This window comes from Limanda limanda, chromosome 15, assembly GCF_963576545.1.
Source record: "Limanda limanda chromosome 15, fLimLim1.1, whole genome shotgun sequence".
Taxonomy (NCBI): Eukaryota; Metazoa; Chordata; class Actinopteri; order Pleuronectiformes; family Pleuronectidae; genus Limanda; species Limanda limanda.
The window spans coordinates 20,295,000-20,316,765 of NC_083650.1; the positions used below are offsets into that span (position 1 = coordinate 20,295,000).

General features: G+C 40.2%; 2 protein-coding genes across 2 annotated transcripts; one reads left to right on the forward strand and one right to left on the reverse strand.

Annotated features, from left to right (window-relative positions):
• Positions 1 to 445: 445 nt before the first annotated feature.
• LOC133020280 (L-threonine ammonia-lyase) lies at positions 446 to 11,988 on the forward strand. Its single transcript, XM_061086778.1, has 11 exons — positions 446 to 561; positions 4,378 to 4,705; positions 6,480 to 6,596; positions 7,484 to 7,725; positions 8,619 to 8,784; positions 9,580 to 9,679; positions 9,783 to 9,858; positions 10,092 to 10,217; positions 10,491 to 10,658; positions 10,750 to 10,807; positions 11,890 to 11,988. The coding sequence occupies exons 1-11, from the start codon at positions 446 to 448 to the stop codon at positions 11,986 to 11,988; spliced, it is 1,596 nt and encodes a 531-aa protein (XP_060942761.1).
• Positions 11,989 to 14,229: 2,241 nt separating this feature from the next.
• tmem254 (transmembrane protein 254) lies at positions 14,230 to 19,719 on the reverse strand. Its single transcript, XM_061087023.1, has 4 exons — positions 19,579 to 19,719; positions 16,192 to 16,295; positions 15,536 to 15,595; positions 14,230 to 14,941 (listed from the first exon to the last, which is right to left on the reverse strand). Exons 1-4 carry the CDS (start codon positions 19,663 to 19,665, stop codon positions 14,821 to 14,823), a joined length of 372 nt encoding a protein of 123 aa, XP_060943006.1. The 5' UTR covers positions 19,666 to 19,719; the 3' UTR covers positions 14,230 to 14,820.
• Positions 19,720 to 21,766: the final 2,047 nt, after the last annotated feature.

Below are 21,766 nucleotides of genomic sequence, written 5' to 3' on the forward strand. Positions count from 1 at the left end.
AACCTCCTCTGACCTCTCAACTCTGCTCACCCCCACAATCCCTAATTTCTGATCCTCCATCTTCAGTCGTTTCCTCAATGTGGTTGAGCCTCCAGATCACTGCTCCCTAGATAAACCCTAAGTCTACATCTATCTCCTTAGACCGTCTGATTAGCACTACGTCACTGAAAGGGGAAGTAATCCCAGTCTGGGCCCAGGAATAGAGGCCTGGGTGGGGACAGGCCACAGGAGAGATGCTCAAGAGCCAAGGTGCATGTGTCCCTGGGTAATCCCCTCTTAAATAGCTTGTGGGCAGGGGAAGAGGGAGGAAGCTGGGTCAGGGGACGTTATACCGTGGGAGAAACACTGGTCAGTGTCCTGCTGGACACACCACTCCGGCTGCAACAGGAGAGGGATTCACAGACAGAGACTTGTTGGACTGTAAGAGGACAGTTCATCGACCAGGATGAACTTTGCTGCCCAATTTTTCTACTCTAGGTACTTGAGCGAGCAACTTGAGAGGTTGTACTCACCCAAACCTGCAATTAAAGACAGCGAGGAGAATGACCCCTTCTGGCAGAGGTGGGAAATCACAACATGCACTCTAACCTCTCCCTACCCAGATCAACCCTGTAGTCAAAGATTTACTTTCTGCCCTGCGTTTGGAGGTAGGTCTAACTTCAGTCCCTTTGGCATCCATTACTTCCAGTTCTCCTCTTTGTCTACTTTGTTTACAGCCTGTGCCCGAAGTAAACACACCCTCAGATCTTCAGTTTCTTAATCTGCCACATATTTGTCACCTTTTTATGGCAAAAGGAAATCAACAAAACCAACCACTTGTCCAAATGTGGCTGCTGTGGTCATCAATTGTATGAATTCCTTTTGGCAATCGTTTGTCTCCCGAAATGGTTTCCCCCCCAAACCTCTCTTACTCCATCTAGGTCCCCAGCAGGAAGTGCCTCCTCCATCTTCTCTCTCCCCATCTTTGTACTTCCTTGGTTTGTTCTATTAGAACTTCTCTCAGAGGAGAGCTAATCTTGTTCCATGCCCTGGAAGACTTGCTCCTTCGCCCGGTCCTCTACCATGTTGTCCTATTTGTTCCCGGGTAATTATGACAGATTTAGAGAAAGACCCAGAGAAATCAAAAGTTATTGTTGTAATAAAGGGATAAAGTGTTCAAGAGTAATTTTAGTACGACACTGTTCCTCTGCTTAGTGCAAAATTTAAATGGCATCACATCCAGGGTCAAACAGAGGTTGCGAATACTCCCTCTCTGTTTGTTTGCATTGAACAACATGATTATCAGGATTCAACACATCACAACACTTTTGGGCAACATCTTCGATCACAACAGACAAATGAAAGAAAGTCCATTTTCAGGGTCTTTGCTCTTCGTATCCAAACCCTTCAGGCGCTACTTATGGTATCTGAAAAGGCTAAAACAAACCGGATAAAACCTGAATGACAGAGTGAAACAGCACTCGCAGTGATGCAACACCAACAATCGGGGTCACACAGTGCTAGGAGGCAAATTTCTTTTCCCAAATGAACATTGATTCAGTTGGAAAAGGAAGCGGTAAAAGGAGCCGGCTCGGGCATTTAGTCTTTAAAAGACGCTGAGATGGTGCAATGATGAAAGCTCGGTGGGCTGAAACGTCTCCTTTGCTTTTTGCATGTCCTTACTTGTCGTTCTGTTACACCATTTTAAATTATAAGAGCCTATTTTTACTGTCTCAGCTCTTCTTCTCCTCTTTTTGATGCTTCGTTCACTCGCTGTCATGTTGCTCTTTTCCGTCTTTGATCTTGTTTTTCAACTGCTTTTGAACCAAGCACCAGAATCACAGGTGCAGCCTTGGGCTTTACTACTCACATTCTGTGGCTGAATAATGGACTGAGAGTGAGGGACAAGTGGGCCAGAGGGCATTAGTAGACCCTGGGGATGAGGTGAAAGGTTATGGTGATGTTTATGGCAGATCACTGTTGTATAAATAGACTGGGATGTTCTGTGTGGAGCTCCAGCAGCACTGAGGAGAATTCAGAGGTTGTTAGAGAAAGCTGCTCCACCTGGTGGCCTTTTGATCTTATTTTAGCATCCCATAGGCTAACTGCAGCACTTTCCACACTGACTTCTTCTTTCTTTTACTATTCTCTGTCAAAAGGTTGCTCAGCTCCATGTGGACTGATGCACGTGTGTCAGCTGCAACCTTTTACTTACACTGTAGATCCAAATACAACTGGCCTGGCTCCACCAACAACCTTATTCAAAGTTTCAAACTTAGCTGTTAACTATTTGTGATCTGCTTTAGTGGCTAAGTGACAAGGTTAATCTCCAATGGGTGTAATCCTATTATTATATTTCTACTGCGTAGAGGCCTTTTGTTTAACTACGTGGTAAGAGAAACAACCAAAAGAAAGAAGAAGGGATACTTATGTTTAATCTTGTTTTGAGCAAAGTCATTTGAGAAATGAAAGTTGATTCTGTAGATTCAGGAAGAAATGTAACCTTTTTAAATGAATTATTCTGCTCCATTTTTTACAATTTCCATTTACAGAGTGGATATAAATCACCCTGTCCTGGCTTTGGGCCTGCGTTACCACTTTTTAACGCTTGTGTCCCTGGAAAAGAGAAGCTGAACGACCCAATGAATCATAAAATTGACTAATAGATGTGATCTGTCACAGTGAGTGGAAGCTGGGTTGACATGAAAGGTGAATCAATTCATCTTATGTGAAGGATTGGGTTGGTGTGTGGGCACGTGCATGTACCACCAGGGTCGAGGTCAGTTTAATTACATTTTGCCCAGTTCTGGAAATATATCTAGACTTTTTAAACTGTATAGTTTACTGTAGAAAGACAAGAGGCTGGTGGCTCTAACAGTGAGTTCTGAAATGTAGTTTCAGAGCATAATTAAATTAGGGAATCATTCAAAAACATGTGTGTGTGTGTGTTTGGATTGCAGATTATGGTTCCTAGAAACTTCAACATTGTATATTTCTTTTTTACACTTTTTTGTCAACAACTGATTTCCAGGGAATAACACAACTGATGGGCTGTGTGGCAGAAGCTGCGTGAACACATCTTCAAAGTCTGGATCATATCCATTTAAATAAGTTGGAATTGTTAGAACAACTTAAAAAATACTGGGTAACAGCCAAAAAATAATTGTGCAATACTTGAATTAAAAAAACTAAATTGATAGAATTGTTAACTTCAGTTTGAAACAACTTAATTGTAATTTCATGGAAAGAAAAAATGGAAGTTGAAAGAATAGCAACTAAAATGAGGAAGAGATAATTAGTTCATAAGCCAGGGGGAAATAAAATGATGAAAATATAACATGATATGTGTCAAACATATTTTCAAAATGAAGATTTTATTAAAAAACTATTATTTGTTAACTGACCTAGATAAACTTTTGAGTTACGTTAAGTGGAGTCTGCCTCCTTCTCTCTACTCAGATCTACTTTTGTTTCGATGTTTCTCTCTCTCTGAATGTTATTAATATTAATGTTTTGAACTAAAATACTCATATGCTCTCTGTGTAGAAACACTGGGGATTCCTGAAGTTATTCTACTAAAGCTGCAGTCAGTGTCTTTATACACACACACACACACACACACACACACACACACACACACACACACACACACACACACACACACACACACACACACACACACACACACACACACACACACACACACACATACACAGCTGTAGTAGTTAGGCAATATCTAGTTAAACTTTTTCATTGCTTTCAACGACTGCTCCATTAGGTTGTAAATATCAATATGAAACCAGTTATAAATTGGTAATTCAACCATTGGTCTTCTTACCAGGATATAATGCTTGTTGTTATGAGTTTACTGACTGTAAGAACTCATTTGATAAGTTGTGCATATACAAGATTTAGAACAATGACCTGAGCACTATTGGAGAAGGTATTTCTATCATTTTCACACCATCCATGTTTGTTTTTATCTTCTTGATTGCTAAACTGCAAATCACATCTAAGTTACTGGAGCTTCCCAACGTGACCATAAACACATACAGTTAAAAATGTTTTATTTAGCATGCATTAGCTTGAAACAAAAGCATATGTTTAGGTTCTATAAAACCACACATGTAGTTCATCATTGTGGATTAATGATATGACGAAAGTACCAAGTACTTGGAAGTTGATTTTGCATTGAACATAAAGACATATTTTAAAATGAGTTGTGTGAACTCTGTCTGAGTTCCCAGATCGTATTGTGAGAACAGTTTCCCAGGATTCAAGATGTCTAGTTTGTAAAAGCGTTAGGCGAGAAAAGTCATCTTTTACCTTCTTTCTGTTCTAATCTAAAATGTCTAGTCAGGGGATAATTAAACATTTGTCTTTCCCTTTATCTCCCAGAGATGAGCTGCGTCTGGGCCCCAGTCATCTCGGTGCCTCTCACAAATGTGGCCCCATCAGTAATGGCTCGGCAAGCCGCAGACTCACCCTCATCGAACCAGAGAGGCTGAAGGACTTTGGTGAGGAGGATCTTCTCAACGGGGACGTGAAGGTCAATGACACCAAGGAGGTGGCGGCTCCTGAGTTCAAACTCCAGGAGCCACCAAAAACCAGAAGAGTCAGCGAGTTCCGCGACGTCCCCAGACCTCCCGTCCATTACCTCCGCTTCGAGGACATCAGTGCGGCCGCGTTCAAGATCCAGTCTGGGATCCAGAAGACGCCCTGCACGGTACGTTAGCATAGCATGTCAGGAAAATATACAGTCATTTGGTGGAAAAGGAGTTGTCTATTAGATATTCATACATTGATTTATTGTAAACGTCATTTGAATTTGATTAAATTTGAATGAAAATCAAGAATCTATTTGTCACAAGGCAAATGGACAACAACTAGGCGTCCACTGACGACATGATTTGACAAGACACACATCTGTCTCATGGTCTCACAGCTGAACATGTTCATCAGCGTAAAAACCAGAGCAGGAAGTGAAAGTGATTGGGACTCTTTGTGGAGCTGCTGTCTGCTGTGATAAAAAAACACAACTCTTTGGACAAACCTTTGGTTCAGTTCCGTCCTTTGCTTCAGTTTCATGGGTATCATATTTCCACAGGTGAAATGACACGAGTCCGTTTTAAACATTTTGAAGATGAGTTCTTGACATAAAAGGATTCACCAGGGTTTGCTTTTGAAATATATTAATTCCAGCTACAGCAACTATGAGAACAGCTACCACTAGACACTTTGTGTAAAATAACCTGGTGGCACTGTAGCTGGATTACATTCATCCACACTGTTTGTACTGTGTCACAGCTGAAAATGGCCTTGTGAGCTCAGAGAATAACAGCCTTCGGGTTTAATATTATTTAACCAGGTTTTCTCATTTTAATCACATTGTGACGGGTTGTCTGGCTGTTTAATAGTTTCTTTGACCTTGAAGACAACCCACCATCACAAACCATGTGTGTGTGTGTGTGTGTGTGTGTGTTCATTTATACTGTATTTATTTACTCATTCCAGATTGATGCACTTTTGTATGTTTCTAATGACAGTGATGTTAATAATTACTTTGCATGTTTGCTTTTTACTCATGTTCTTCTCTAAAATGACATAGTGAGAACACAGCTCTATAGCAAGTTTCCCCAATTAAATATGTTGTATTTGAGTTTACATGGAGAATAATTAATAATATAATAAGTAAATTTCCACAGAAAACGTAAATTGATATATGAAACTAGAATTGCATATAAAGAACATTCCTATACCAAGTCCCAAGAATCCCCTTAAATTTAATCAAGCCACACAAGACACATTTATGATATCAATACCCTAAACATGGCATGATTCATCAAGATCCAGGGATTATTGCCAGGTGACCATGCAAAACAAGCACTCACAAAAAAAACATTATCTCACAATGTTAAAGAAGTGATCAAAAAAAATTGCCCTGCATCTGCCCCTTTATCCAGACCTACACCAGAATTTAATGGGGATTTTCTTGACCCATATCCCGTTCTTGCACCAAGGTTTTTCCACATATTCCTTCTGAAAAACCAACAGCCATGGGTGGAAATACAATCTTCTTGGTGGAGGTAATGAACATGGTAGACAACAGGGTTAGTTGTTCTTGCCCAGATTTGGCCCACATCACAAACATCCCACATCTGGCCCACTGGCTGCATGGAATGACTTTGGTGCTCCAATCCTGTTTGCCAGACCTGGTCCACAAGTCAGGTCATCCAAAGGTGCCAAAATGTGGCCCGAATAAGCCAGAAAGGCCCACATATGTTATGGGATATTTGGGCCTCATTGGTTATTTTACAAGTAAGCCACTAAAGACTTGTATCCATTATGTCTAGACTTGCCACAAGAAGGCCAGAAGTGCAGCATCATTGCCCAAGGTGGCCCACATCCGTATACGCTCTCTGGGATGAACCCACGGTGCAGTAGAATTCACTCCTTCGATCAAACACTGCTCTAAGAATGCTGCTTCTTTGTGTGTTCAGTACTCCAGACTGTCCAAACAGTACGGGATGGAGATCTACCTGAAGAAGGAGCATCTGCACTACACAGGCTCTGTCAAGGAGAGAGGAGTGCTCTACCTGCTCAGCTCCCTCTCTCAGGTAAGATCTGTGTGTGTGTGTGTGTGTGTGTGTGTCAGAGGATGATCCCCCTCTGTCAGGTCAGTCAGGTCAGTTAGGTCAGTGAGGTCACAGCTAGTGTGATCTACTCTCTGTGTGTTCGTGCAGACGTGCGACTGCTGACCTGTGACAAAAGTGGAGCTTTAATGCACAAGGACGTGGGAATGTGTCCATTTGCACATACACTGTAAAGTTTTCTGTGTGTATGAGGAAGTAAGTGTAATTTCTCAGACAAATGAGACAAGTTGTTTCAATGAGATGTTGTTTGAATTCATTTAACTGCACAGATTGCAAAATATGTTGAGATAATTATTTTATTTATTTAATAATATATAATAATATTTGTTTTGAGTTAGAGTTGCTTCAGATTGCTCCGAAAACCCCTCGGAGGAAAGTGGTACAGTTAATGAATGGATGGTTAGTCTCAGTTGCTGACTCTTGCTCAAAGCTTGTATGTGCTCCTCAGTAAAGCCATGTGGAGATCCTGTTTGTGACAGGAAGCTTCAGGGATTATAGGAGAAGTTTTGAGAAACTCTATGACAACATTGGCTCAAGACGAACTGTCCCACAACTTGGAATAATTGAGTTATGTTGCTGTAATGAATTCCCTTGTGATTCGTTATTTAAAAGCAGTTATTGAAGTGTTGGAAAGTCTCATTTGGCTCATTTGAGGTAAAGAAAAGAACCATGATAATGAAGTTAAAGAAATTCTTCCAGGCTCAATGCATCATATTGTGTTACTGTGGAGGAGATCTGTGAATATGTGGAGAACGATGTTTTTTGTATACTTTTAATAATGGAGTTATTCATATTTAGCCATGCATACATACTTGTAAGACACGATCAAGTCTGTGTTGGTGTCCGAGCAGGAGCAGCAGAGGAAGGGTGTAATCGTGGCCACTGACTGTAACTTCTCCATGGCCGTGGCTCACCATGCAGTGGAGCTGAAGATCCCGGTGTTCGTCATCATGCCGTCGTGCTGCTCCTCCCCTCGCCTCAGGCTCTACAGGGACTACGGCGCCATGGTCATCTCCTACGGCAGCACGGGCCACGACTCCCAGAACCACGCCAGCCATCTGGCCAAGGAGAACGGATACCTCTATATGGAAGAGTCAGTCCCACTAATGTGAACCTGTCTGAAGTACCTGTAAAAACTGCTGCACTAACAGCAACACTGATTATGGTTTAAAATTAGGGCTGGGCAAGTTAACTCGTTTTAATCGAGTTAACTCAAGTGATGAGTTAACTTGATTGTTTATCCGCCAATTATTTTCTTTTTTCCTGTTCTGCAGCAGTCAGCAACAGACTTTCACAAAATAAAAGCCTGACTTTCACGATAAAACAATAAATAATCAAACCTGAGTTAATGCGAGATAAAATAATTAATCGAGTTAACTCATCACTTGAGTTAACTCGATTGAAACGAGTTAACTTGCCCAGCCCTATTTAAAATTCCTAGTCTCACATTTATATCTCTCCGTTTTGAATAGGATCAGATCATAGGTTTATTTACAACTTGCTGACATGTTGTTCAGGGTTGGTGCATGACAGTGGCACATTGGGCCGTGGGTGAATTATAGGCAGGTGCATAATTGAGCACAACCAGAATAAACAGTCAAATTATTGTACATTATGTTTAATTTCACTATAGCTTTTCTACTACGTCTCACCTGCATCATGTAACATTGATGAGACATATTGCAGATCATCTTTCATGGCAGACATGTTGACTTGTCTGGGCAGAAAAAGGCTCAGGAGGAACCATTGACATGAAATCTTTTCCCAGCCTAGAAACTGGGTTAACACCATGTCCCTGTAATCACTCTTGTGCTTTTCCTGTAATCACATGTGAAAATGTCGAGTGGGAGTTATTGTGGAAGTAACGTCTGATGTCTGATCACAGCGGAGAGAAATGGAGACTGCATTTATGAGAGAGTAAAATGTAGGAAATCCTATGTTGTGCCGATCATCAGCTCTGCATTTCTCCCTCTTTCTGACGTGCAGAGATGAAAGTGCAGCGTACCTGGCAGGACTGGGAACTGTGGGCATGGAAATCTACGAACAAGTGCCCAATCTGGACGCGGTGATTGTTCCTGCAGCTGGACAGTACGGTCTGCTGGCCGGCACCGCCGCCGCCATCAAACACCTCAACTCCAAAATTCTAGTCATAGTAAGTTGATGCAGTTTGATTTTAGAGATTTACGGAAGCAGAATTTATAAACTTATCACTAGACCCAGTTGCTGCCTCTGTCTCACATCAGTTTTGTGGATTAAATGAGGCAACCTCTCATTAAACCTAATTTCTTATTGCAAAGATGAGTTTTTCACTTGCACCTATCTGATGATCCAAGTGCTTTTGGATGATGCTTTGATGGATAAATGCATTATTCCATGTTCCATGTGTTATTATTTACACCAGAGGAACAGGACAGCCCTCTTAAAATATCTGTGCACAATAAGACAATCAAATTCACTGTGAAGTTGGATCCAATAGTCGGAAAATGCAACTTAAAAGATGATTGTGGTGACCCACACTGGATCCTTCTACCAGGTTTCATGGTAATCTGTCTGGTAGTTTTTAAATGATTCTGCTAAAGATCAAAGATGATGAGAAGATGACCTCCTAAGTGAGGTAAATATTTTACATTAAATGTATTGAATCTGACATAATGAGACTGGACATTTTGAAGTCTAGCAGATAAAGGCCTGAGATAGAGTTTCAGTCGGTTCAGAACAAATCTAGTGAGAGTCACATCAGGCCCTGCTGAATCTTGTGTGAACTATAGAACAAGACACGTTAACATGGTATTACCATTAAATGAAGATGAGGACATGGTACACTTTATATAGATTAAACATTCATATGTTAGCATTCAAAGCTCCACTGTGACAAGATGGCACGACTGTATAACTCTCTGTCATGCATATAGCTCTAGTGTAAACCAGCTGTATCCTCCCTCCACAGGGAATTGAACCAGAAGGTTTCCCTCTGCTGTTACAATCTCTGAAAATAGACAGTCCAGTCAAAGACATGCACAGCTATCCCAACAAGAAGCTCTACGGAGGTGAGACCAGAACAAAGATGTGTTGTATCATGTGAGCAGTGATCATTATCTGCAGTGTTCCGGTTGGAAGCCTCTTAGTTTCCCTCCTTCTGTGTGTCCACAGATCTCGTGGAGCGTTCGCTCGGTGAGAACACCTTCCACATGGCAAAGAAACTGGTAAATAAAGTCATCACTGTCAGGTAACGCGTCATCACAACAGGTTTACCCTTGACAGAATTTGTGTAGAGGAGATTCACTGTGTGATTTATGATTTTCTGTTATGATCCATCCCAACCCTTTGCCTGTTGAATAATTTACAGCTGCATTTTTGGACATATCATGTCATAAATTGACTGAAATACTTTCATGAGATGTGATGTAACTTATTTATCAAGACCGACCTTTTCTTCTTCCTTCGCCCCCTGACTCACAGTGAGGAGGACTCTCTGGTGGCGATGCTGCGGTTCCAGGAGTTTGAACGCTCCACTGTGGACACAGAGGGAGCCATGGGACTGGCTGCCATCTTGGCCGGACAACTGCCTGAACTCAAAGGAAAAAGGTACAGCAGACTAGTTCATATTGGTGTATAATATTTATATAATGATATAATACTAAGAGGACAGAGGCCAACACTGTTCATATTCACTGACCTAAGTTGTATTTTGTCCATTACCCAGATCTTTTTGAAATTATGTAAAATTTTAAGCATCTCTCACTATGAGAGCAAAGACATTTTCCTTCTTTCCCGTGAAGGTGTAATTTCGTCAGAACAGTGATTCCAGCAGGGCTGCAGATAAAGGATGCCTCCCCCTCCTCTGTGTTTGTGCTGCAGGGTGGCTGTGGTGGTGAGCAGTGCCAACATGGAGCTGGAGCTGGTGAGGCAGTGTATGGACCGAGCCCTGGTGCTGGACGAGCGGGTCAGCAAGTTCTCCGTGCAGCTGGGCGAGTGGCCGGGAGACATGGCCAAGCTTCTGGACGTCCTGTCCAGAGCAGACGTCAGGTAGAATCAACACTGGTTCATCCAGAGATCTTTGGTTCTGTTGCTGCATAATTCCAACCTGTATGTTTGATGTCCCTTGATGCTCCCTCAGGTTGTTGGACGTCTGCCATCGGAGACACGGTGACAAGTCCGATCTCTTCAATGCAAAGGTAGGCGACTAATCTCTCCCCTCATTATTCTTCCTCCTCCACTCTGGTTCCCTCACCTACATTTCCTTCATTACCATGGAGCTCTGGGCTTTGAAATGCTGAAGCTACATCCACAAAACGTTTTTTTTTTTAAAAAGCTGCTCTCGTATAATACGTATTTGCAAGAACCTTGCTTACATAACAAGAAAATATTCCTAACACCTTTTTAATAAGGCACCCTTAAACCTTAAGGTTTGATTAGAATCAAACATTCTTTTTAAATAATTTACTTATTACTTCATGGATATGGAAATTTGTCTGTTGCTGGCTGGAACCAAATCTGCAGAAAAAAGCAGCTGAAATTTTAATATTTCTAACTGAGGAATCACCATGTTTCCATTTGCAATCATTTTTCCATTTGCTATTACTATGTTTGAATATCTTTATATTGCATGGTCTCTTATGTTTTACCCTCCTGTCTGCTGCTGTAACACAACACATGTCCCTGTTGTGGGACCAATAAAGAATTATCTTAAATCAATTTATCAATTACCATGTGACTCAGTAGAGCTCATACCTCCAGCAAAGCCCAATAGTCTCCTTACATTCAATCAACCTCCCCCAAATGTGACACACTCATTTTCATCCGGATCCAGGAGTTGTTCCCTGGGAAATCAGTAAACATTATTTATTAAATAAGAATAAAGGTGACATGAGTTTTATGAAGGCTGATGTGTTCACGAACAAAACATTTATGCCATTTCTTCGTCTGAACAAACGTGGAGACAGATGCATTCTGATACAAATAAACAAGATTCATGAATTCATGAACCCACAGTTTTCCCTTTAGATACTAGAATGGCCTTGACTTACCTTCACGGAACCATAAAATTGCATTGGAGACAAATAGAATTGTCTCATTATCCTGTGGCTCTGCGTTGGTACCTCTGCCGTCCACACTGACAAATTGGCTTTATTCACCAGCGGTGTCAAAAGGTGAGAAGTGCTGCGTAATTACCTGGCAACACTCTCGCTGCCCTACTTCTGGTGGGTGTGAATGACATCAGAGGGCTAACTTTGTCTGTGTGTGTGTGTGTTCACAGGTGGAGTGTGTGGTGGAGACCAGGGATAAGACACAGAGCGCTCAGCTGCGTAAGATGCTGACTGAGCGCTACCCTTCTATATGCTGGCTGGACCGGTGATCACAACATCACAAACTATATTCGTGATAGAAAAGGACATGACATGAGATCACTTGCAAACACATCCCGTAACAAACACTTCCGTCTTTATTGCACTGTGTTAAATAAAAGAATAAGAAAATGGCTGATCAGCAAACCTAATACAAGAAGCCTTGAGATTACAGTAAATATTATCCATCCCGCTTTTAATATTTCTGCTGCTGCTTTGTGCTTTCTGCACCATGTGACTAGAATAAAGCTCTCAACGTTAATCATGAGTATAAATCATCCTCTGATGATGCAGGCGGATAACACTCAGAAAATATATTTTCCAAACCCAGATTCTTTTTAAACTGTTGTACATATTTATTTATATTGTCTTGACGTGGTATATAGTGTCAATCCAAGTAAACATGTTAATGATAAATAAAACTAGACAAACTCCACAACCCGCTGTGATTCTTTGGTGATGGGGGTACGTTTCTGTTTTTTATAAATGGTTCAAACAAGTGTTTGGCACCAGTACAGAGAATCTACCGTGAGACACAGGATGTGAGAGTATACGCCATTTCTATACTATCAATCCCTGATTAATGGCTGGAGACAGCTCTAGACTGGGCTGTTTAAGAAGGGCTAATGCTCTTAAGTTCATAAGCAGAGGACATTGTGACCCCAGGCTACGGCCTCGGCCTCAGTCAGACAACGTCACACTGTACGTGTGTGTGGGTGACACAAACGTCACATCAGCTGGAAGTGGAACCATGGATCTAAATATTATTGTGTCATTTAACAGGGGTTGTTGTAGTGATGAAGAGAGAATAATCACTTCACGTTCACTCTTGCTGTAACATTTCAAAGGCAATTAGCTGAAATGCCATGAAATATGTTTCACACACCTATAGTGTGGTGCTCGGATTATAAAACCATAAACTGTATATAAAGATGGACAACATTTCTCCACTTCCTCCCACTGTCGAGAAATGAAGCCAAAATATCCCAGATACAAATGCTGTTATTTTGCATCGAAGACGTCATTTGGAGCAAGATTCTACAGTATTGAGCTCTAGTCGACACACGCTCGCGACCAATCGTGAGTCCGCCACAGCTGTCAATCATGATGTATCATCCTGTTTTTATATCATCAAATAACCAATTAAAATCTAACTTTCTGGGACAATAAACTTGAAAATACATCAGTGTAATTAGTACTAGCAGAAAATTATTGAAAAAAACCTTTGAGAAATCTTCCTTTGTGTATTTTGACCTTTTAGTTTGGTCCATCGCCCATCAACTAACATCGAGAAGGCAGGATTTATGATCTATACTGCAGCCAACCACCAGGTGGCGATTGAGACACTTTGGCTTCACTTCAGGGGAGCATTCATGTTGTTCATCTTTATAGAAAGGCTATGGGCTAGACAGATAGTTAGCTTACTCCTTAGTTGATTATTACGCTGCATCAAAGTGAGGAGACAGTAGCTTTAATTGTGTTAACATTAGCTAGCTCCTGCAACCACTAGAAAGACTTCCTGCTCCTCGGAGTCATGTGTCTTTATCCGGGGAACATTTACTTACTAGCAGGTGCAGTTCATATGTTGCCTTCGAATAGTCCATTTGGATCAGGAAGGTTCTTAACTGAGTGAAATGACTTGGAGGAATTTCAACGGCTGTCATAATAAGAACTGTTTGAATTCTCTAAATGATGAGGAAAGGAGCTTCAGTGCTTCCTAACTTATCTCCTTTAGCAGTGGAAACAGATACATCTTGCAAGAAAGGAAAGGAGAAAGTGATGCCCCACAATTAATTGTGCCTGCAACTTTTAAAGCAAAAAAACTGTGCTTTTCATAGCTGCACCTGGACACATTAACTTAAATACAAAATACAGAACTGCTGTCATCATCTTGGTAAAAAACCAAGACAGCAGCAAAGGGGATTATAAAAACGATGCTGGGACTTTTCCCTCTCACGCCGCCATCAAGTTAACAAACTGAACAGCTTAACAAGAAGTGAAGTTTATATCAGTGTTTAAGCTTTGCCATTGTAAGCACTTCTGCAAGCACGGCTTTGGAATCCCGGTATTTTGTTATGTTTAATTCTTTAGTAAAATTTATAAAATACAGTGAAGTATTCTAAACATATTCAGAGTTAAAAAACTCAGAAAAAACACATTTCAGGTAGTCTCTCAGTTCATTTTTATTTTCCCAAGTTAATATTAAGAACTTAATTAAAAACACAGCATCTTAAATCACAATTCTCATCTCAATTTACATGCAGCAGCTCTTGTTTCTGTTCAGAGGCTGGTGGCACTAACCATCTGCAGCCAACCTGTCCGACATGATGTTCATAACAGCAGCTGAGAAAATAGCCCTAATGCCACCATCCATCCAGGCTGTAAACAACATGAGTGTACAAAGAAAATGTATTTAAAGATTCCTCTTGTATTGCACTAAATATAAAATCTCTGAAATATCCATCTAAGGAAGACTCATCAAGAAAATCTCTGATGATTAAATAGGCTCTGGTAATAACGTGATCAGTAAAAACTCTTAAAAATATTATTTGTATGGTACGATGGTGAGAAAATCTATGGAATGAAAGGTCCGTCCATGATGCTATCACAAGAAAGTGAGAACTATTCGCAGCATATTCATCAAAGTTACATCTCCACTTCAAAACTAGTGTTAACACTAAAAAAGGCTCAGGGGTCTTCCTCCGATTGTTGTCCCGCTCTGCAAGATTTCATTTCGCAGAGAAAGGACAAAGAGGAAGGAGAAGAGGCACAAGGAAGTAACCGGCTTGTTAAATTCAGCATATGCCGTGATATCCTGTCGGCTCCTGCTGCTGCTGCTGCGGTCAGTTCTGTTTGGGACGCTCGGGGTCGTACTTGAGGAGCAGGCCGAGGGAGGCGAAGCCAAACAGGAAGGTCTGAATGAACCACAGGCAGCGAGTGGCTGAGTCGTGGATCCCTTTGTTGCTGCAGGGATGTGGAGAAGAAAAGGTTTACTTAGTCAATGAAGCTTTATTTGCTTAGCACCTGTCATACAGGTTGGTGCAGTTCAACGTGCTCTTCACAATTGACTGGTGAGCCAAGAATAACGTCAAACATACAAATGAAATACCAATGAATAGATTTTAAAAGATAAAATATCAAAAGTTAAATAAATGTAAGAAAAAAAGTTGATAAACTGAGATAAAAAATATAGTTACATATTAACAGGTAAACTTGAATAAAGTTAAAAACAAATAAAGATGTAAGAAAAATGTCTTTTAATATTACTCAATCAAAACCATAGATGTAAATAATGATCTCATATTTTTACACTCATATGATACACATAATATAAAGTATCATCCAGAATAATGAATTGACACAAAAAAGGGTAATTCTAGTGAAAACACAAGAGGCAGCTGCTGGTCTTAAGAGTGTGTTTGAGTTTTTAGGCTTTAAAATTGTTGAAACTTTAGCAGAGGCCCAGTTTAATCATAGAAGTTTGAGGGGGAGCCAGTTTATTGAAAACCTTTAAATCACACTGCCCTCTAGTGGACACAAGGTTCTTGTCATTCTTACGTGCACATCCTGAGAGCAGTAAAGGCCTCGAAGGCATGGATAACCCAGGCTGCCCACCACCTGTAACAGAAAAACACAAGTTCAACTCCACAGACCCTTTATATACAATGTTTTTAAATGACCCTTCAGCACAGTTGAGCAACACCAGCATTGAATTAACAGGAGTCACATGACAAACCTAAAAGATCGACCACTTCACATGTTTCCCACCACAAAAGACTCAACGACTTCCTCTTAAAACCATCCTCATTAAACGCTACTGTGCAGCACATGACTTCCACCACAGTGAAACGTCATCATGTGATTGTCGTATTTAACACTCTGCAGGAGGAAGACTCAATGAGCTCTAAACCAGTGGTAACGATCTGTTAACGATGAAGAGCGTTAAGGCTCGAGTCGATGAAACTGTGTTCTTCAGCCTCTGTCACATGGTGCAAACTCACAGTCACCGATGCTGCTCAAGAAAATCTGAGGAAGTGATCGTCTATATTTTAATGAGAAAACATCTTTACATTTCTGCAGCGCTAATGCGAGCAACAGAATTAGTGTCGACCACATCACACTCTCCAGAGAAGGAAAGGTGTAACCGGGATTATTCACTCACTGTATAGACTTTACTGTATGTTCTATATATAGTATAAAGCTTCATCACTCACCCTTTGTACATGATGTTTGCATAATTATCCACAAGGTGTTTGCAGAAGCTGCCGAAGACACCAAGGCTCTCAAATGGGATTTGTTCTGGTGCAAACACGGTGCACTGCAAAACACAAGACACGGCACATCAGCATCAAACCATGTTAACAACATTAACTATGAATAACATTTAAAACATAAATTGTGCTGTGCATTTTGAGAGAAGAACCTTTAAAAATCTAAGAGTGACTCATTTCTAAGCGCACATCTTCCTGTTTAACGCTCTGACACAATAACTTCACTTCTCTACTTCAGACTTGTCTCCTGAAGGGATTTGAAGGGACTGTCTTCATGCACCATTTTCATCAGGACTCTTTGTGGTGATCACTGAGCATTAATATGACCTGCATTTCATGGCAAACAGCTGACTCTGCGGTGTCCCAGTGGTTGTGGACCATTTAGATTTTTTAATTTTGGAAAGTCCAAGGTTAGCTGATGATAACTATCATCTGTCTCTTAAGAGAATAAGTGGTTGTCTCCGTTTGGAAAGAAACCCAGTGACATTTGTGAGCTTTACAGCTGATTGGATCATAAGTGCAGCCACTGTATGTGCAGCAAAGGGCAGCCTTGTTGTGAGAAATGTGATATTAATTAATCTCTTACAGTTCTGGAGGAGGATTAGTTCTGCATCATGGAGGGTTTTTTGGCGAGGCTTAGTTTTATCATGTGAATTCAAACTGAAAACCACTGAAATCAATGGTTTTATGTGGAAATCAAAGTGATTTAATGGTATATTAAATTGTTCATGATCAATTTTCTGTGTCAAAGCCTGCCAGATTCACATAAATGTAATTTCTGGCTAACCCAGTCAGAATTCCCAACTTTTTTCAACTCATATGACAGATTTTCTTCAGTAATTTTCATGTGGGAAAATTGACCTTACAAAGTCCAAAAGCTCTACTTCAATAGTTTGGTTTTGTACATTTTTTGTCCCTCAGAGCAATTTTCATACATTTTTTCTTTGTCAGTGTTTTCTCAGCCTCACCAGCTGCATTTCCGAGAATCCTTGAGGATAATTTGCAACATGCATTTGTGATACTGAACGTTTTTACAGTAGTCAAATTCATAAAAGTAAATAGTTTTAGACCCAGACGAGGAATTTTTATGTAAACAAATGTACCAGTGAAACTTGCTTTTCAAAATATTGATTCGGGGTAATGATATAAAGTTCTGTCACATCTAGAAGTTATTTGGTGCCACAGATCACAATGACTAGCTTTAGATGTGAAAACCTGACCAAGAAATTTTGACTGTAGTTTTTCTGAAATATTATTTTATTTGTTTGAAATTTACTTTGTGAGAAAGTTGCAAGGTACCATTCATTTAATAGATGTTTACACGTGAATGTTTTTAAGAAACCAGGAGGTCTTAGGTGAGTGACTATGAAAAATACCCCTAAATAAAAGACTGAACAATATACAAAACACGCCTAATATTCTTGAGCACAAAGGAACATAAGAGTCAAACACATATGGTTACATACAACAAACCATGAATCACAAGGAAGTCCAACAAACATGTTGCATTGTGTCATGCTGCTATTGTCCTGCTCTGTCCAACAGAATCATGCCAGGTATGTGTCCATGGACTATAGATGGTGGATGAGACAAAGGGCTTTTGTTGGAAGGGCCCAGAGGCTGCAGGTTATAAACTGTCAAACCAAACACTGAACTATGATGTTTTACACTTATTACAACATGTAACACAATTAACCAGGTTGTATCATTGGTTTGTGTTTGTCTAAACAACTGGACACGTGACAAGTGGTGGTAAATGCAGGGTTCATACACATTGTGACCAATGGATTTCCATTACTTTTCAATGACTTTTCAATAACTTTAAACCAAATTTCCGTGACCGAACATTTTGTGAAATCTCGGTGTATACACGAAAAAGTGACAAAATGTAGTATTCAAACTAACAATGAGAATTCCAAGGTATACAGTTTACCTTAAATGACAAAAACCCAAGTATGCCTGCCTATATTTTGAGCGTATTTCTTTAAAAGCATATGAATTATTTAAAACTCAGCGTAAATGAACTAGGGAAGGGGCATTCGATTAAATTGTCTTAATCGATCGTCTATTAATTATGCCCATCCCTAAAATGAACGACATGAAAATGTGAATATATCAAATTTCCATGACTTTTCCAAAACTTTTTGGGAGATTATTTTTTTCAATTACTTTTCCAGGCCTGGAAAAACACATTTTAAACTTCCATGACTTTTTTAGGTTTTCCATGACCGTACGAACCCTGTAAATGTTTAAACCAGCCTGTACACGGGAAATAACCATTTATGTGGACAATTCACCTTTCATCATTTTACATGTTTTCAAACAACACATTCAGGACGACTCTAAAGACATTTTACAAATATATTTTCTCAGTCATTCGTTGTTTTATTGACCAGCTACAAATACATTAGTAAAACACTTATCTTGATCCATCCCTTCCCCTACACTACAGGCCGATATCTCAGCTGCCTTTTATTTCATAGATATTAGAGAAGGTTGTTGCCAAACTGTTGTGGGTGAATGCTCTGTATTGGTTGAAGCGTATGATTCTGTGAACACATCTCTGACCTGCTCCAACCACCAGGAAGTCACTCAGGACAAATAAATGTATCTTAATCTTAATCTGTATCTTAGGTCTTTGGATCAGTTTCATAACAAGGTTTCCCTTCGCACTCGCCTGAGAACTCTCTTCCTATGAAAATATGTTCTGCAGCCTCTGTTGTCTCCTTTTTAAATTAACCTTTGTTTCACCTTGTTACGTCTAGTGTCTGGGATATACCTTTGGCTGTGTATTAATGTGTAATAAACTTTACTTACATTAGCCACTACCCTGTCCCAATATTTACTGACTACATGTTAGCTTTACGGTCCCCGAGGATATTTAGAGAGGAAACTGTTTTCCAGCTTAAGTAAATATTTACCACTGACAAACTGCTGTTATCATATTTAAAACACTGCTGTTTTCTTTTATACGACACTCATTAGCTAGTGTTGTCTAACAACAGTGGACAGCCAAGTTGTCCAGTGGACTTTGTACAAGTGTGTTGACCTGAATGGCTCCAGATAAGATTCAACATGAACCACAGAGACCCTGTCGATGCAAAACACATTATTAACAAGTGCTGAGTGGAAGTAAAGCAAAACGTGTCGCTGAATGTCCCCAGAAATCAGAAAAGTACAAAATTATGATGTAAGAAGAGAATAATAGCTCGACCCGGACGACATTTGGCGCAACACAACACGTTGGCGTCTGGAAAAGAAATGATAACCACACAATCTGCCGCATTAATTCCGCATTTCTTTCTATTGTGATCGTTCGAGTTGACTTACGGTGAAATAGGACATCCCGAGTGTCACCGAGACGATCCAGAACAGGCTGGTTCTTTTAAAATAATCGCCTCCATCACTCGTCGCCATGTCTGCTGCTGTCAGTGGCTGCTCTGCTCTGGTCCCGCTCCCTGATGCGACCGGGTGGAAACCGCGGCGAGGAGTCTGACAGCAGGGTGTGTCCTGTCTGTTTATTCATGGACTCTTACATAACTGGAAAATTGTACCATGAAAAATCCTCTAGTGGTCGTTTCCTGGGTTTCACTCGTTTTCTTGATATTTACGATGCATGTTTATATATTAAACGTTAGACGAAAGCAACACAATCTGGCCCCAGTGCTGCCCTCTTGTGGCCCCTTGCTGTGGCAACGTGGAGGCTCCTATGTGGCAGAGGGGAAAAAAAACGAATGTGTGTGTGACTGTAATTGCAAATAAATGTGAGGCTAGTAAGGAAACTGGGCGAGTTACATAAAATGGGCCTATTGTGATTAATGACACCTATTGCCAGCTTCCAAATGCGTGTGTGTTTCTTTTCTGAAACACATCTGGAGCTGTTTCACTACACAACATATTATAGTATAGCCACATATATGTAAAACAAGGAAAAATTGTTCTATTAGTTCCCCAGTGACTAACTTAAGTCATTATGTGGCATGGACACTCGGGTGAAGATATGAATTTAGACTTTTTTCTATTACTTCTTAAATACATACATACACCAATACAGTGTGTTTTAACTCTTCCCAAACACTGCAGGAGACAGGTTTCTTTTGGGAGGTGTGGAGGTGCATAACTGAGCACAGGATGTGGGAAGGACCATCTATCACTGTTTGAATTTTATTTAAAAGAAATGATCATCACCACAAATGTTTTTATTGGAAACAAATGAAACAATGAATATTGACCCTATAAAAAAAAGGTTTCATTTCTTTGTTATGCATCAACAGAAGTATTTTGATGAATTTTCGTTTCATAGAATTAATTTTACAACAACATGTCTACCTCTCGCCATGTAATTTTGTATAATGGAAAATGTTTCAAGTGAAAGGCATATTTTTTCAGTCAAAAAAAACAAATATGATAAAAATTATTATAAAAAACTGCAGCATCTAAGTCATTTTGTTGGTGCACAATGTGAGTCTCTAACAATCACAGACAGACAGCGTCACTGTTTTCCTGTTCAGAGGATTATACTCTTAAATTAACATGAAGAGATAAGCTGATCACATGGCCTTTTGTTTATCTAACTTACACATCTCTGCAGAGTCGAGACAAAACTAAAATAAGCTCTTCACAGGGATTTTGCATGAGCTGAAAGGCTGCGGGCTGCATCAGTGTTAACTTTTATCACTCGATCATTGTATGTAAACTTGGCCAAGGCAACTATTTGATCTGCTGAAACGGTGCATTGATAAGAGTCTTCCTATAGTATCTTATTATCAGACAAATTTTAGATAGTGAAATATTTGGTGTACGTTTTTTTTAATATAAATATCCAGGATAAATTAACATCTTTACTATGTGAAAATGTCATGTTGGCACAATAATTCCCATGATGTGTGAGGATTCGGATGAAGCCCAGGGAGAGTTGCTGGACTCTCAGGAGCCGTCTCCACACACATTGATTGTGCTGGTTGTCCAGATAAAGATAGAAAGAAGTGGTTGGAGCATCAGATTACTCTGCTAGACTTCAAGCTGCACTGTGTTGTAATGCACATAATAACACTGTGAATCTGTTGCAACACTTCTTGCTGTGCTGGCTGTTTGACTTCTGCCTCTCTATGTTTGCATTTATATTTCCAATGCATTTGACATCAAACCGGAGCTCAGAGATTATTATTACAGATCAACACTACATTGTGGATATTGTATGTTGCCTGTGTAAATACAGATAAAAGAAGACTTTTCGTTTAGCTAATCATATATTGTTTTCTGGCAGCACGTCAGAAAGAAAAATTTGACATATTTAGGTCAAAGGTCATATTGTTTGCAAACAGATCGTCCATGGCCTGGACATGTCAAGCCATGTGACAAGCTTGACACTCACTTTGAGGCCGGTGTGTGGGACGCAGTAGCTGTCCAATTAATCACTGAATAATTAGTCAGCTTTGTTTTTCTCCTGGTGATTGTGGGGAGCAAATCTGCACATGAAAAGAAAACTGGAGCCGCTGATAGGCTTCAGCTCAGCTAG